The sequence below is a fragment of the Chionomys nivalis genome, chromosome 14 (genome assembly GCF_950005125.1).
Source record: "Chionomys nivalis chromosome 14, mChiNiv1.1, whole genome shotgun sequence".
NCBI classification, from domain to species: domain Eukaryota; kingdom Metazoa; phylum Chordata; class Mammalia; order Rodentia; family Cricetidae; genus Chionomys; species Chionomys nivalis.
This window is the reverse complement of record NC_080099.1, coordinates 12,256,996-12,273,738: the sequence shown is the minus strand read 5'-3', so window position 1 is coordinate 12,273,738 and position 16,743 is coordinate 12,256,996. Positions and strand designations below refer to the sequence as shown.

The following is a 16,743-nucleotide window of genomic DNA, read 5'->3' as shown; positions in this document are numbered from 1 at the left end:
AATAATGTTGATGAATAAAAATTTAAAATGTGTCCTTAAAAATCATCACACTTCCTAAAACCTGTGTAAAAATGGAGTTATAGGGGCTGGAGAGATGGCTCAGTGGTTAAGAGCCTTGCCTGTTCTTCCAAAGGTCCTGAGTTCAATTCCCAGCAACCACATGGTGGCTCACAACCATCTGTAATGAGGTCTGGTGCCCTCTTCTGGCCTTCAGGCATACACACAGACAGAATATTGTATACATAATATTAAATAAATAAACATTTTAAAAATTTATAAAAAAGATAAAACCTGAAAACAAAACCTTCAGGGAGGAGTCTCCTTATCAAGCCTAGACTGGCCTGGAACTCGTGGTCACCCTGCCTCAGTCCTGAGTGCTGAGTGGCACAGGGTACCACATCTGATAAGACAGATTTGTGATTAAGGTCACACAGATTTGACATTATCCCTCCTGTTCCTCCTCTAGGTTCAGCACTTTGTACCACTCAGTCCGGAAGCGTGGGGACCGCCTCTCACTGTTATCTTTACATCACCTCCTGTACACAGTACGTCAACAGGTTTCATTGGCTTCACCTCCAGAAGAGTCCTGTGATCGGACTCCTGTTCACCACGACGACCAGCTTAGTGTGAGTGATGCTGAGATTTTGCTAAAACCTCGACATCACTCTCCTTGGGTCTGTTCCTACCCCTCCAGTTTGCTCCTACTCCTCTATAGTGGAGTCGAGGTCATTTGTTTACAGTGTGAATTGTATCACTCTTTCCTCGCCTAGGGCTCTCCAACAGTCCTCCAAAACTCCCCCCCCAGTAAAACTTTTTTTTTTCTTCAAAAGTTTTTGAAAAACTCAGGGATCAAACTCAGGTCTTGACAGAGTCTAGACAAGTACTCTACTATTAAACTACATCCCAACCCAAGGTTCTGTTTAAGGGTGAATTAAATATTCACATCAGATATCTCCGGGAAAGGTAGTGAGAAAGTGATTTGATATGTCTATCTAGCTCAAGGGAAGAATTTACCTGTGGTAAGGGCTTGTGAAGGAAGTGATATATGAGAGAAATAATAATATCCAACCTTTGGTACTACGGGTTGGGGATAAGGGATAGTTCTTTGCCCAAAGGCCAGTTTTGCCAAGAAAAAACAAGCTCCAAGTGGAGTGTCTTCAGCGCTCAACGCCATCCAGAAGCCAAGTGAGCCTAGGACATTGTTTCCGCTCTGTCACGTGGAGTTTGAGTTGCCTGGAAGTCTGTGGCCTGCCAAGCTGCCACAGAATCAGGGAAGTGACCTTGAACAAGGAAGAAAGGGAAAGAAAATGCCAACGGGTTTTCTTCAGTGAATGAAGTCTGGAATTGACACTGGGGAAGAGCAATCATTTGAACCAGAATCTTCCGTTAGCCTGTCTTCATAATTTAATATACGACTTTTACTGACACACTGACTTGCCCCTCCCCCTCTGCCCTCCTCCCTTAGCCTCCCAAGGGCAGGTTCACACACCACCAAGTCAGGTCTCTCAGCTATTGTGGAGACAGGAGTCTCATAAACTGCTGGCTGGCCTTAAATTCTTTTTATTTTATTAAAAAAATAAATTCCTTTAGCCGGGCATAGTGGCACACGCCTTTAATCCCAGTACTTGGGAGGCAAAGGCAGGTTGATCTCTGGGAGTTCAAGGCCAGCCTGGTCTACAGAGCTAGTTCCAGGACAGGCTCCAAAGCTACAGCGACACCCTGTCTCAAGAAACCAAAATTAAAAAAAAAAAATTGTTTTATATTTATTTATTTTATGCGTATGAGTGTTTTGCCTGAAAACGATTTTCAGAACATGCATCTAATTCCTTGTACCTGGAGTTACATATGCGAGCTACCTTGTGGGTGCTGCGAACCAAACCCTGGTCCTATTGAAGAGCAACAAATGCTATTAGGTGCTGAGCCATCTCTGGCCCTGCTTCCACCTGGCAAATGCTGCGATTACAGGATTGAGGCATCATGACATATACCATTAGGTCTTTAATTTATTTACTTTTTTTTTTTTCATTTTTAAGACAGGGTAGCACTATGGAGCCTTGGCTGAAGTGAGGTTATTGCCTCAATCTTCCGAGTACTGGAATTAAAAGCTGGCTTAGCCATACCTGGCTCGGGGTCTTTCTAACCGTCCAGTTATAAAGCCTTTCAGAGGGTCCCAGAGGGTCCATGTTGACAAAATCAAATCGAACAATTAAAATAGCTAGATTTCTAGTTCATTCCCAGTAATTTGTGTCCTATGCTTCAGGACCGTTTTTATTCACTCATACGTAAAAGCCATAAATATTGTTTTTGAAATTAAAAAAAAAAGGGGGAGAATTTTGAGACAGTCTCTACGCAAGTTGCATTTCTTTTTGATATCCCCCAAACATCACATATTCCCTTTCTTCTCAGCCCGCCCTCTCCCCGGATCTCACGCTTGCGCCGGAAGTCTCGCGAGAGGTCGCGGTCTCATGAATTCTCCCAGTAGCCCTTGTACTTCCTCTTCCTGTAAGCGGCCAGAGGTGAGCGTTACTTGGCGTCGGGCTCTCGGGCGAATCCTCCGCCATCCCCGCCGTCGTGGCGTCGGGGGAGCCGGCATCGCGGCCCCAGGGCTCCGAGCTCCCCAGGACCATGGGTCCTCGCCATAGGCGGCCGCGCTCCGTGCGGAGGGGCTCGGCGGCGCGTCGGACCCGGGCTTCGGCAGGCCGCGGAGCAGCATGCGGGGCGGGCGTGGGGTGAGGGCGGCGCGGCCGGCGAAGGCACGGGGTGAACCGAGCAGGGCGCCCGAGGCTGGGCCCGGCCCCCGCGGTGAGTGCCGCCCGGGAGCCACATTCATCTGAGCTCAGGGCTGCACCCTGGGTGGCGTGGGTGCGTGGGGAGGTCGCGAGGTCGGGGCGACGGGGGAGACGGTCTGTGGGTGATGGTGCACGGCCTCGGGCCGCCAGTTTGATTAAAGCTGCCGGCGGGTAGGTCTGCGTTAAACCGGCAAGAAGATGGCTGCGGTGATGTCATTTCTTAGGACACCTTTGGATTGACCGTGAAAATAACTCTCCTCTGAGCAGCCGATGGCAGTATCTATCGACTCAGGGTGTAGAGGTGTGTGTTAGTGGCTGACGGTAACGTTCTGTTCCCAGGTGACCCGTGAAGATGGTTCGCTACTCTCTTGACCCAGAAAACCCTACAAAATGTAAGTTCCAACACGACTCTGTCGATTGGTTTTTGTTGTATGTGCCTAATGCAGCAGAGATGAACTTTTTTCCCTTTTGCTTTTTTTTGTAGCATGCAAATCGAGAGGATCAAACCTTCGGGTTCACTTTAAGGTAAGGAAACCCCATGGTCCTGATACAGAATTTGCTCCTGCGTGTCTTTACAAGGTCGCTGCAGTGATGACGTTCTTAGGACACCTTTGGATTTACCATGAAAACAAACACATTCTGAGCAGCCTCCTTTTTTACGAGTCGGTCATTGGGGTGTGAATGCTTGAGGAAATATTGTGGGCTACAGGACTAATGGGGTAATGGAGCTTAGGTAATTTACTGTGATTTCGTCCCCCAGTTCTCAAAATTTCAGTGGATCGACATTATTAACCAGAATTTTCTGGCTTGTATTCATTAGAACACCCGTGAAACGGCCCAGGCCATCAAGGGTATGCATATCCGAAAAGCCACCAAGTATCTGAAAGATGTCACTTTGAAGAAGCAGTGTGTGCCATTCCGACGGTACAATGGTGGAGTCGGTAGGTGCGCCCAGGTGAGAAATGGATTTAATGGTGGGGGTTGAGGAAGGGCTGAAGTCCCCTTAACTGGTCTGGTTGCTGTGATGACAATCTTAGGACACCTTTGGATTAACCGTGAAATAAAACATGTTCTGAGCAACCTTGGTGTTGGCTAGACGTTCCTAACTGGGTCCAATGCTTGCTTACCAAGGAAAATAACAAGCTGTTTGCCTTTTTTCTTTCAGGCCAAACAGTGGGGCTGGACACAGGGTCGGTGGCCAAAAAAGAGTGCGGAATTTTTGCTGCACATGCTGAAAAATGCAGAGAGCAATGCTGAACTGAAGGTAACTGGGTCCCTGGTGTCCTTGTGTGTTGTGCAGTATCCTATTCGGTATTGTGACATAATGGGAATGGATGTACCTGTCTTTCTTTATGGGGGGGTTAAACACTGCTTTTGTCTTGCACCTCTGTTGTGACAATTTCCCTAGAGGTGCTCAGAAGCACGGTGAGAATGTTGTGTATTTGGTGTTTCAGCTATCTAGAGGTGGGATATAGCCATTACTTTTGCATTTGAAAACTTGATTTTTGTAGTGAGGCTGTATAACTTTTAAAATAAAAATAGTTTGTGCGGTAAGAGGACAGAAGGGTAGACGCTATCTGGAGTATCGCTTGCAGCCATCTCTTCAGTATAAGAACATGGGCTCTGAGAGGAGCCTACCTAACACAGTGTGACACTGCCTCCAAACAGGGAGCAAATGATCAAGGTCATCCCAGTTAGAGGTTGGAAGCTTTTTCTCAAAACAGATGTTAGTCTGATTTTTCCGTGCTCCCCCCTCCAGGGTTTAGATGTGGACTCTCTGGTCATTGAGCACATCCAGGTGAACAAAGCACCTAAGATGCGCCGACGAACTTACAGAGCTCATGGCCGGATTAACCCATACATGAGCTCCCCCTGCCACATCGAGATGATCCTCACTGAAAAGGAACAGATTGTTCCAAAGCCAGAAGAGGAGGTTGCACAGAAGAAAAAGGTGAGCCACTCAGTTTTATTTTTAGGTAATACTAAAAAAGACACAGGCACCTTTGTAATAACCATGAAAGGAGCCTATTCTGACCAGCCCTCTTACCCACTTAATGTGGCTTTTCTGGGAGTTACCTGTAGTCACACTAGATTTGATTAGCTATTGCACTACAATACTTCCTCTTTACAACTAAATAATTTTACTTTTGGCTCTTAAGTGTTGCCATTTATCCCTAACCCTCTAACAATGCTTCTTAACCTTCCTAATGCATTGACTCTTCAATAGTCTTGTGCTGACCTCCAACCATAGAGTTGTTTGTTTTCCCTGATGGTTTTAAAAGAGGGAGTAAGCAAACTGAGAACTGCCTTCTGATGTTCACCAGTTGAGCTTTTCCTACCTTTGCTGAGGTGTGAATTTGAGTCCTTTTTTTTTTTTTATTCTTTTTTACTTAAAATTTCCAACTGCTCCCCGTTTCCCATTTCCCTCCCCCTCCTCCCACATATTGCCCCCTCCCACCGCTCCCCTCCCCCTATCCCACCCCCTAGTCCTTTTTTTTTTTAAGAATTAATGCTAATTGAAAAAAATGATCCTTTTCGTTGTCTTTTCAGATATCCCAGAAGAAACTGAAGAAACAAAAACTTATGGCACGGGAATAAATTCAGCATGAAATAAATGCAGATAAAAGTAAAGGTCTTCTGGTCGTTCATATGCATTGTTACAGATTGCGGTTAATCAATCCTGCAAGATAAATTTTGTTGGGAGGGGTGTATTGAACCTTATGAGAGGTTTATTATTAAAGTGATAAAGCAATGAAACAGACTGTTGGAAAGCAACTAGGCCATAGGAAAATGACTACTTTGGTTTAGCATTTACTGGAGAGCTTACATTGGAAGACTATTGTACAAGATCTTGGGTGTGTGATAAATCTGCCTTCAGGGGGAAGGACATCTTTACAATTCATCCTAGTTAAGCTATATTATGCTTAGAATGGTTGAGTTGTTAGAAGGGGCAATACCCAAATACTAAGCTATAAAAGTATGGGAATTTTAGAAAATATTTAGGTTACGTGTGTACTGCCCATCTAAGACATGATTAAAGTCTTAACTGATTTGGGAGGGACCATATCATTAAGTAGTTTTCAATGCCCTTAACTGGCCTCTGAGGACAGCACAAACAGGCATGTATACACTTTAACCCATAATTGTTTTTTTTTAGGCTAGAGAGAGGGGTCAGCAGTTACGGCATACTGTTTCTGCAAAGGACCCGATGACCTCTTACTCAAGCTTCAGGGCCTCTGATAACCCTCTTACTGTCTCCTTGGGAAGCCATACAATAAGAGCACATGGAAGACTTATAAATCTAAAGCTTTATAAACAGGAATTACAGGGGGTTCAGTGTAACCAGTTTTGACCTTCCAAGTAGCCAGGGCTTAAATCTGTTAGGGATACAAACTGCCAAGGTATGCATTTGCTTAGAAGGTTGGAAGGTACTGGATGCCTGTCAGTGCTACGTCCCTAAGCTATTTCCTGTATGCATTTGCCTGTTTAGCACTTTTTTAAAAATCTACTTAATGTGGTGCCCTTGGAAAGCATTTTAGCTGGATGGGGCTGCCTGCTCTTCCAAAGGTCCTGAGTTCCCAACAACCACATGGTGGCTCACAACCATCTGTAATGGGATCTGGTACCCTCTTCTGGCCTGCAGGCAGACACAATACTGTATACATAATACATCTTTAAAAAAAAGAACTGAGGGGCTGGAGAGATGGCTCAGTGGTTAAGAGCATTGCCTGCTCTTCCAAAGGTCCTGAGTTGAATTCCCAGCAACCACATGGTGGCTCACAACCATCTGTAAAGAGGTCTGGCGCCCTCTTCTGGCCTTCAGGCGTACACACAGAATATTGTATAATAAATAAATATTAAAAAAGAACTGAGCTGGAGGGATGATTAAGGTGGAGCCACCAAGCCTGACCCACCTGAGTTAATACCCAGGGCTTACATAGTGGAAGAAATGTCCCTAGTTTTCTGTGATGCAGCACATGAAATAAGTTTTTTTTTATTTTGTTGATCAGCTTGTTTTCCAGCAACAGTGGTGTTTCCTGCAAACCTCTTATGTACACAGTTTGGTTTTTCTCTTGGGTATATCCCCAAAGTTGTAAGGTAGCCTCACTTAATGTGTCTGACATTCTAAACGGTTTCTGTTACCCTGACAGTCCTAGATCTCGCTCTGTGGACCAGGCTGGCCTCAAAATAATAGATCATCCTACCTCTGCCAGCAATGTAGTGTGTGAGGGTTCCAAATCCAGTCATACCAACACTAATCAGTAGTGTCCCAGTGCATGTAAAATGGTCAGCAGCTTGGGTTGAGTGCTATAAACAACCCAATCCAGTTTTTAGTGTGCTCTACGTTTACCCCCTCCAGTAAAGGTCTAAATGGCCAGGCGTGTACAGAGCCTCATCGTCTAGGGTGACAGGAACATGGGAGTCATGATTTCAAGACACGTATTTCATGTGTGAAAACCAAAAAAATAGCAAATGTGCCATAGCCTTTCCTATGGCTGTCGAGCCCTGCAGTCCAGGAGAGATTTTTCCGGGGTCAGAAGCAAGTCAGGTGCCTATAGTGTCAATCTTCCCTATCCCGGAGGCGCAGAGTACGGCGCGACTCCGGACAGGCGGCGAGCTTTGTGTACGTCACTATTACGTTCTGCGCGTCCCTCCCCTGTCTGACGCATCCGCCTTTGTCAGCTCCACGACGTACTATTGGCTGTTAGCAGCCTAGCCTCCCGGAAGTGCGGACATTGCCCTGGGCGTTTTGGTGGTGGTGAGATTTTGGTGGGGTTGGAGCTCTCGCGCCTGGTCTCTGTCAGTGTGCCGGTACCCTGCCCTCGCCTCGCCTCTCGTCTCGGTCCGGTCCTCGTCCATCGACCTCGGTGTCCCTTCCTTCCTTCCCTGGCGGTTTGGTTCTCATCCTTGGATCCGCACGGTGAGAGCCTCTTCTCTCTGAGCCTCTGGCCCCTTTGCCTCCCTACTTTTTGATCGTTGTCTGTGGTTTCCCTTGTTCCTCTCGGTTCCATCAAGGGAAGCGACTTCACGGCTCTACTTAGGCTGTTCTGGTGGATCCCTAGCCCTTTCTTCTGTCACTTCCATTGTCCTCTTAGACTAAGGTGAGTGAAAGATTCCATTTTGCTCTCTTTGATGGCTTGGATAGTAGTTAAAATAGTAGCCTACTGTGCCGTCTTCTAGACATTTACACCGCAGTTTCTACAGTATGGAATAAAACACCTATCAAAAAAATAACTTACTAGGATTAAGAGACGATACTTTTAGCTTTGTACTTAAAGAACTCCAAAAAGTTTTGTAAAAACTATCATCTGGAAGTCGGGAGTGGTTGGTGCATACTTTTCATCACAACACAAAGAAGTCAGAGGCCGGTAGATCCCTTTAAGTTCAAGGCCAGCCAAGGCTACTTATTGGGACCTCGTCTAATAAGTAATAGTGTGGTGTAGTTACTGGCATGGTTTCTTGGGGGTTTATTTAGAGCATAATGTGCAGGAATATTTAAACCAGCTACAGATAGAACTCAAAAAATAGGAATGACAAAGTTGGATGGTAGGAAAGGAACCTGAAGAGGAGTTGTAAAATTCTCAGATATTTTTTTTAAATTGGGGAAAAGATAAAAAATGATTTTTATTTTGTTTTAAGTAGTCCTGATGACTTAAAACTCACATACATATCTCCCCTTCATCCTCCCAAGGGATGGAATTAAAGACATGAGCCACCATTCCTGGCGGGAATTCTGATTTTGCACAGGTTCCCGCTTTTGTGAGTGCTCTTGACTTTAAACTTTTGTTTTTCATTTTGAGATAGAATCTTCCTAAATTGTTCACACAGGCCTTGAACTTGGTGTGTAGCCCGGGCCAATTTATGCAGCTCTTTTCATGAGCCCCCCAAATAGTTGGGGTCACAAACCTGGCCTCTTTGTTTGGTTTTGTGACATTTCTGTTTTCTGCCTCAGTCACACTGTCCAGTGCATACCGCATTCTTGTTAGTTGGGTGCTGCCATCGTCGTCATTTTCCTCATGAGGGAATTAAGACGTAGTCTGGTTCAGTAATTTTTCCAAGGAACACCTTTTAGAAAGTGATGCAGATCTCCTATCAAGGCGCTTCCCCAGGAAGTTCGGTGCTGTGCCGAGGTACCTTTAAAGACTTCAGGACCTAGAGCCAGTTCCTAGACCTGTGCGACACCAGCTCAGATTCTAAACATCTGTGGCCAAAAGTCAGATTCCTGGAAAGATGCTGAAGAAGAATCTCTGCTCACTCCCTGTTTTAGAAGTGCACAGAGGGGAGAGCACAGTGGTTCTCAACCTCCCTGATTCAGTTCTCATGTTGTGACCCTAACCATAAAATTATCTTGTTGCTGCTTCATAACTAATTTTGATACTGTTAGGAATCATAATGTAAATATCTGATATGCAGGATATCTGAGATGCAACACCTGTGAAAGGGCCGCCGCGACCCATAGAGTAAGAACCGTGGGTCTAGCAGGAGCCAGGCAAGTGAACTACACCCCCAGCTTAATGACTGATTTGTTTGTTTTTTAAATCAGAGTGTGTTCTTGAAATTTTTAGAGATCACTTTGATAAATTCTTAAGTTATTTTGACTAGAATTGATTGAGTCCTTTATAAAATAGCTGGTCATTCCTTGATGTAAATTTATACTTAGAGTTTTTGCTGGTAATTCATTTCAGAATCACATTCAAAAGAATCATAACACTGTTCAGCTGCAGTGTGAGCACTTTAAAGTGTGCTTCTGGTGCTGAGTCATCCGACAATCAGTGCTACTTCCCCGATATTGTAAAAATCAGAAAACTTAACGTCATTGAGTATTGTTCAGAAACTTCTTTATAAGGTCCTTGTGCTGCTTAGTTTAAATACTAACCTGGAAGAACCTGGAATTACCTGAGAAGATTTGAATGATCCAGATCACTCAGCCTTGTGAGCATGTCTGTTAGTGATTATTTCCATCATTAAAGGGTGGAGGAAGACCTAGTCCAATGTGGGCATCAAAATTCCTTACGCAGGAGGTCCTCAACAGGGTAAGAGGAGAAAGCCAGCAGCAGAGTGAGCGAGCAAGCATTCTTGTGTTTTCCTCTCTGCTATTACTGGGTTCTCTGTGTAGCCCTAGATATTCTGGAACTCTCTCTGTACACCAGCTGCTCTTGAACTCCCAGAGATCACCTGCCTCTGCCTCTGCCTCTCAAGTGCTGGGATTAAAGGTGTGTGCCACCACCGCCCTGTTTCTCTGCTCTTAATTGTAGATGCGATATTTTTAAGTTTCTCCCTCAACTTTCCCACAGTAGTCGACTAACTTGGACTGCAGTAACACAAACTGTTTCTTCTGTAAGTTGCTTTTGTTGGGGGTGTCTGTCACATTAACAGAAATAAAATTAGAATAATCCTCTATCTTGAAGTCCTAGTCCTGAGATTAATTTATTTTGGAAGTTTACGAGATCTTTTGATTTTATAGAACAAGTGTCGTCTCTTTTAAGACATAGTTGATTTTCAGAATCAGATTTGTCAATATGATTTTTTTTTTTTTTTTTTTTTTTTTTTTTTTTTTGGTGTTTTTCGAGACAGGGTTTCTCTGTGGTTTTGGAGCCTGTCCTGGAACTAGCTCTTGTAGACCAGGCTGGTCTCGAACTCACAGAGATCCGCCTGCCTCCGCCTCCCAAGTGCTGGGATTAAAGGCGTGCGCCACCACCGTTCGACACGCGAAAGGTCCCCGGTTCGAAACCGGGCGGAAACAGTGTGATTCTCCATTTTTAGTACTACAGAACTAATTCTAAACAATTGTCAATATGATTTTTAATTAGCAAGAACATTAAGAAGGGCTGGCTGTGTTGGTGCATGCCTTTAACCCCTGAACTGGAGAGGCAGAGGAAGGCCTAGAACTAGAGTTCCAACCAACTAGGGCTACATGGTGAGAGATTCTGTCCAAAAAATAAAAAGAATATTAGAAGTATTAACTTTTAGAAATGAACAGTATAATTGTATGATAATACTTATCTTAGGGTTATTATTGCTGTGATGAAACACCATAACCAAAGCAGCTTGGGAGGAAAGGGTTTACACTTCCACATTGCTGCTCACCACTGAAGGAAGTCGGGGCAGGATTCTAGAGGCAGGAGCTGATGCAGAGGCCATGGAGGGGTGCCGCTTACTGGCTTGCTCCTCATGGCTTGCCAGCCTGCTTTAAATTATAGAGCCCACCCAGGGCCACCATTCCAGGGATGGCACCACTCACAATGGACTGGGCCCTCCCCCACCAATTGCTAATTAATAAAGTCTACAGGTTTGTCTACAACCTGATCTCTCTCTCTCTCTCTCTCTCTCTCTCTCTCTCATTTTTTATTTTTTTTATTTTTTGAGGCAGGGTTTCTCTATAGCTTTGGATCCTGTCCTGGAACTTGCTCTTGTAGACCAAGCTGGCCTCGAACTCACGGAGATCTGCTCACCTCTTCCTGGGATTTAAGGCTTGTGCCACAACTACCTGTCCCATTGTTAGTTCCTGATATAATTCACACTGTGTGCATTCCATATTTGAGTATAAATAATACTGTTTTCTTTTAGAAAAAAAGCCAAGCAAAAGCAAATCCCTTCTTACTATGTAGCCCTGACGACTATCTTAGAACTCTATAGGTAGATCAGGCTAGCCTCCAGCTCATAGGCATCAAATGCTGGAATTAAAGACAGGTACAGCCATGTCTGGCTATATATATATATATATTTTTTTTTTTTATTACTATTTACTTTTTTTGTATATGTGTGCATGGGAGAGGGAGCCACTCTGTTGTGCCGTGTTGAGGTCAGGGGACAACTTGCAAGAGTAGACATAAAGTGCATAGCACATACTGTCAGAATGCTTAAAAGTCCTTTTATTGTGTTTTTATTTATCATGTGGGCATACCCATGCTATGGTGAGCCTGTGGATGTTAGAGGTCAAAGTAACTGAAGTTGATTCTGTCTTCCCTGTATTGGTTCTAGGTATTCGTTGTCAGGCTTGGAGGCAGGCACCTTTATCCACCCAACTGTCCTTTTGTCGTGAGATCTTTGAGGCAGCAACAGTGATTGGAATTGGATGCTGGCATCCAGCTCAGCTGTTCATGTTTGCTCATTTGTTCCTTTACCTGGCAGATAGCAGCATTTGGGTTTAGAAAGCTTTGCCTTCAGCATCTAGTTTTGCCCATGCCCCCACCCCTGTAGAAAGAGTACTTTCCATAAAGCCTTTCTATCACTAATCTACAATGAGTTGGTTCTTCTCTGTCAACAGTTCCGGAACTCAAGCCTGGGACAATGGTGTGCATTCCTTGTATCGTCATTCCAGTTCTGCTCTGGATCTTCAAAAAATTCCTGGAGCCGTACATCTACCCTCTGGTTTCCCCCGTCGTCAGCCGTATATGGCCTAAAAAGGCTGTACAAGAATCCAATGGCAAAAACATAGGCAAAGCAGACTGCCAGGTAAGAGCCTTCAAATGCCTGAGGAAAGGCAGGTGGAAGGGTGCACCTGGGTAACCCTTGGCTTTTGGAAGGGGGAGCTGCTAGAACTGGTAGCTTTAATTTGTTTGTCTCAATTATTTAGTAATTTAGTAATCAGAAGATTTTAGATCAGACTTCTGAGTAACGTGTGTGTCCTTTTGCCTATGGCTTTGGTTGAGGAACTTACTTTCCCCCACCTGATGTGGTGATTGAACCGGACCAGGAACCCGCCAGATCAGCGCTCTACCACTGAGCTACTTACCCGGGCCCAGTGGGAAGGCTGTTTTGAAAGGGACTATTTAGACTGCTCCTGTCTGTGCCTGTTAAATTGGCTTTGTTCGGCTATGTTAATTTAATTAACCAGCGTGATTCTGAAAGCAAAATCATTTCATTCTGAAGTTTATTGTCTGCTTTTACAATGAATGTCTCTTAAAACCAGTTCCTTTTCCTTCTAATAATTCTTTTTTTCTTTTTTTTTTTTTTTTTGTCATTTTAGGGTGCAGATATCAATGGATTACCCACAAAAGGAGCAACAGAGGTCTCTGAGAAGAAGAAAAACTAGTGTGGTTTTCCTGTAGCCCTCAGCTGTTTTCAAATGGACCCGATAATATGAAGCACCTTCTTTGTCTCTTGACTTTTTTCTCTGAGACCAGGAGTATAGAGAAGCAGTTTAGCTATCTGCCTGATGCTGATCAGGAAGAACATGTATTTATATTTAAAGTGTAAGTAGTTAAATTTAATGACCTCACCCTGAGTTTCTTGTTCATTAAAGTAGCTTTCATTTCTACTAATAAGAATAAACAGGAGGTTTGTGTGAGCAGACACTCAGAACTTGGAGTCCTTGGGCCTTTGCATTCTTTTGCTTCCTGTGGGCTCTTGTACTTGAGTGTCCAGCACAGTGGATGGAATGAGGTGTGAAAGATGAGATTACTGACGAACACGGTGGAAAGCTGAGACTTAAGAGTCGTTGTTGCACTAAGGAACCTGGAAAAGAAGGAACTAGAGGGAACTTCTTTGAAAAATGTAACATCAACATCATTGTCAATCACAAATTCTGATTCTGCTCTACTTCTCATCCTGCAGGCACATTAAATATTCATTTTAACTTGTTCTTTGCTTCTTTTTGTCTTTTCATATTTGAAGGTAATGTTTTTAAAAGATCAAGCTAACAAAGCGAGTCTTAGAACTGTGATGGCATCTAGACAGTGGTTAAGCAGAAGTCAACATTCTACAATGAGTGAATTACCTAGGAAGGACGTGACTGGCCTGGTTTTGCCCAAAGTAGCTAGGGGTCTTGCCTGGTACTTCTTTACGCCAATGATGATAGGATAAAGCCCATCCTGTGCCTGATGCCTGTAATCCCAGCTACCTAGAGGGCTGAGGACTCCAAGGTCAAGCCTGGCCTTTGCTGCTGAATGAGTTTGTATCTAACTTAGCCAGATCTCACGTCCAATTAAAAAATGCGAAAAGGAGCCGGGCGGTGGTGGTGCACGCCTTTAATCCCAGCCCTCGGGAGGCAGAGGCAGGTGGATCTCTGTGAGTTCGAGACCAGCCTGGTCTACAAGAGCTAGTTCCAGGACAGGCTCCAAAACCACGAGAAATTGCAACAGATGGAGACCATTACAGAAATTGACAAATGAGAATGAGCTGTTGTAGAGCCCAGTCCCAGTGGATACATCTACAACACAACTCCTTGTACCTAGGGCTCAGGGATCATTGAGGAAGAAAACACAGGAAGAAAATGTAGATCCAGAGGATCAGAGGAGTTTGCTGTGAGATTCTGTGTTCTAGTAATCTACATATAAGCTACACTAATAAAGTCTCATCAACTTGAAAAAAAAAAAAACAAAACAAAACCACGAGAAACCCTGTCTCGAAAAACCAAAAAAAAAAAAAAAAAAAAATTGCGAAAAGGGTTACAGATATAGCCCAGTGGCAAAGTATTTGTTTAACCTGAGCCCTGGGTACAGTTCACAGCGCTAGATGTCCCTCCACCCAAACTCTGTGTTGCAGAGGATGGCCTTGAACTTCTGGAAATCCTGTCACTACCTCCCAAGTGCTAGGGATACAGGTGTGTACTACCACACCTGCTCCCCCCCACCCTCTATTCTTTGGAGATAGGGTCTGTTTGATCTGGGAGTCAGGATCCTAGCTCAGCCACCCAAGTGCTTCAAGTGCAGGCATCAACCACCATTCCTGGCTTAAAATGTTTGTGTTGAGTGTGTACATCATTGTTTTTATTATACATCAGGGTTTTTTGGGGGGAGGGGAGTGTTTTGAAGCAAGGTCTTTATTTGTAGTGTAGCTGTGCTGCCCTGGAGCTCAGTATGTGGATCAGGCTGGTCTCAAACTCAGAGATCCTCCTGCCTCTGCCTCCCAAGTCCTAGGATTAAAGGTGTGCACCACCACACCCATCCTGCACATCTTTTTTTTTTTTACAAGTATCTAGCTAGCACAATAGTCATGCTGCACATCATTTTTAAGTTAATTTCTTTTGAAGTGGTCTTGGTCAGTTCAAGTTGACTCTGTAGTCAAAGATGACCTTGAATGTCTGTGCCTTCTGCAACGCAGATGCCGCTATTACATGTGTGTGCCATCATGGCCAGCTCAAAAAACCTTGAAGTAGAATAATTTTTTTAAATTTATTTATTATGTATATAGTGCTCTGAGCACCAGATCTCATCATAGATGGGTGTGAGCCATCATGTGGTTGCTGAGAATTAAACCCAGGACCTCCGGAACAGTAGTCAGTTCTCTTAACCTCTGAGCCATCTCTCCAGCCCCAGTTATTTTTATGTGTGTGTGTTTTTCCTGTGTACACGCATGTGCACTCTATGTGCCTATGGATGTTTGTGAGTCACCATGTGGGTGCTAGGAATTGAACCCAAATACTATCACTGCTAATTTTTTAGTTATAAAATTTAGACTGACTTCCTTGTGTTTGAGATCTGAGTGTCTTTATTCTATGTGAGTGGGTGTTTTGTCTCCCTGTATGTCTTGGTGTCAGAAGAACCCAGAAGAAGGTGATGGATACCCTAGTTCTGGAGTTACAGTTGTGAGCTGACATGTGGATGTTGAGAATTTAACCTGGGTCCTCTGGAAGAGAAATACTTAACCACTAAGCCATCTCTCCGGCTTTTAGCTGTTTTATACTTTTATATATTCTCCCAATGTTTTCTGGGGGAGAGGTTGATGCTAGAGATTAAACCCTGGACCTTGGGCATAGGCATGCTGAGTACATGTTCTACTACACTTATGCTTCACTAGTTTCCAACTTCCAATGTCTTTCTTTTTCTTTTTTTTTTTTTTTGAGACGGAGTCTCTGTAGGTCTGGCTGGCCTGGAACTTGTTATATGAACCAGGCTGGTATCACACTCACTGATCTGCATGCTTCATTCTCCTGAGTACTGAAATTAAAAGGCCTACACCATGATACCTGGTTTCCAATGCACTTCAATAAACTACTCTTGAAAGTATTGGTGGGCTTGCTGGATGCGTTCTATCTGCCCTCCAGATCTTTGCTCCTTCATTTGCTTGTCTGCCCAAGAAAGCTGTCTGAATTCCATGAGCCGGCTTCTGGCCCTTGGTTATGGAACCATTCATGAAAACAATACCATCGGGACTTAGCGGTTAAGAACACTTGTGGGGCTGGAGAGATGGGGCAGTGGTTGGGAGCACTGGCTGTTCTTCCAGAGGACTTAGGTTCAATTCCCAGCCATGGTAACTCACACCTGTGTAATTCCAGTTCTAGATGATCTGGCATCTTCACAGACTTACGTGCAGGCAAAACACCAATGCACATAAAAAATAAAAATCTTAAATAAAAACAAAAAACACTTGTCGCTTTTGCAGAAGGCCTAAGTTTGGTTCCCAGCAGACACATGGTGGCTCATGACCATCAGTAAGTCCAGTTCAACTGGACCTGCTGCCCTCTTCTGATCCCTTTGGCACCAGGGATGCATGTGGTGCACATACATACATACATACATACATACATACATACATACAAGCAAAGCACTTGTACACATAAATCTAAAAAAAAAAAAAACAGTACCATCAATTTAGCATCTGTTATTATCAACTACATAAAGCCTGTAGTTCATGTTGCTGGCTTCTGGGACATTCATTTTGCCTAATAACATTGGCATCATCATTATTAAGTAATTAAATCCTAATTAATACATGGGTGGAGAGATATCTCAGCACTTAAGAGCATTGACTACTCTTCTAGAGACCTAGGTTCAATTCCTAGAACCTATATGGTGGCCTATAATCATGTATAACTCCAGTTCTAGGGGATCTGATACCCTTTTCTGGTCTTGAGCACCAGATATACAAGTGGTGCACAGATATACATGCAGGCAAAATACCCATACACAAAACTAAAGTTGAACTTTATAATAAAGCATGATCTAATGCGATTAAAATAAATCTTTACTTTGGCTCGAGGTCCCAAATAGCTGCTCACTCCACGCCAAAC

At 44.0% G+C, this 16,743-nt stretch overlaps 2 protein-coding genes and 3 non-coding genes across 6 annotated transcripts; all 5 read left to right on the top strand.

The window, feature by feature from the left end:
- The first annotated feature begins 2,991 nt into the window (after nucleotides 1–2,991).
- On the top strand, nucleotides 2,992–3,057 carry LOC130887108 (small nucleolar RNA SNORD58). The gene has a single exon (XR_009058336.1). It is a non-coding gene; the product is annotated as a small nucleolar RNA SNORD58 (small nucleolar RNA).
- Nucleotides 3,023–5,493, top strand: Rpl17 (ribosomal protein L17). The gene is made up of 6 exons (XM_057788862.1): nucleotides 3,023–3,181; nucleotides 3,274–3,314; nucleotides 3,610–3,744; nucleotides 3,955–4,053; nucleotides 4,549–4,740; nucleotides 5,340–5,493. The coding sequence occupies exons 1-6, from the start codon at nucleotides 3,142–3,144 to the stop codon at nucleotides 5,385–5,387; spliced, it is 555 nt and encodes a 184-aa protein (XP_057644845.1). The 5' UTR covers nucleotides 3,023–3,141; the 3' UTR covers nucleotides 5,388–5,493.
- LOC130887106 (small nucleolar RNA SNORD58) lies at nucleotides 3,373–3,437 on the top strand. The gene has a single exon (XR_009058334.1). It is a non-coding gene; the product is annotated as a small nucleolar RNA SNORD58 (small nucleolar RNA).
- LOC130887107 (small nucleolar RNA SNORD58) lies at nucleotides 3,806–3,870 on the top strand. The gene has a single exon (XR_009058335.1). It is a non-coding gene; the product is annotated as a small nucleolar RNA SNORD58 (small nucleolar RNA).
- A 2,017-nt stretch (nucleotides 5,494–7,510) lies between the features above and the next one.
- On the top strand, nucleotides 7,511–13,374 carry C14H18orf32 (chromosome 14 C18orf32 homolog). Of its 2 annotated transcripts, none has more exons than XM_057788863.1 (3): nucleotides 7,511–7,710; nucleotides 12,058–12,245; nucleotides 12,760–13,374. In XM_057788863.1, the coding sequence occupies exons 2-3, from the start codon at nucleotides 12,081–12,083 to the stop codon at nucleotides 12,823–12,825; spliced, it is 231 nt and encodes a 76-aa protein (XP_057644846.1). In that variant the 5' UTR covers nucleotides 7,511–7,710; nucleotides 12,058–12,080; the 3' UTR covers nucleotides 12,826–13,374. The 2 variants fall into 2 exon arrangements, with proteins under 2 accessions (XP_057644846.1, XP_057644847.1); XM_057788864.1 differs by lacking the exon at nucleotides 7,511–7,710 and adding an exon at nucleotides 7,721–7,891.
- The last annotated feature ends 3,369 nt before the right edge of the window (nucleotides 13,375–16,743 follow it).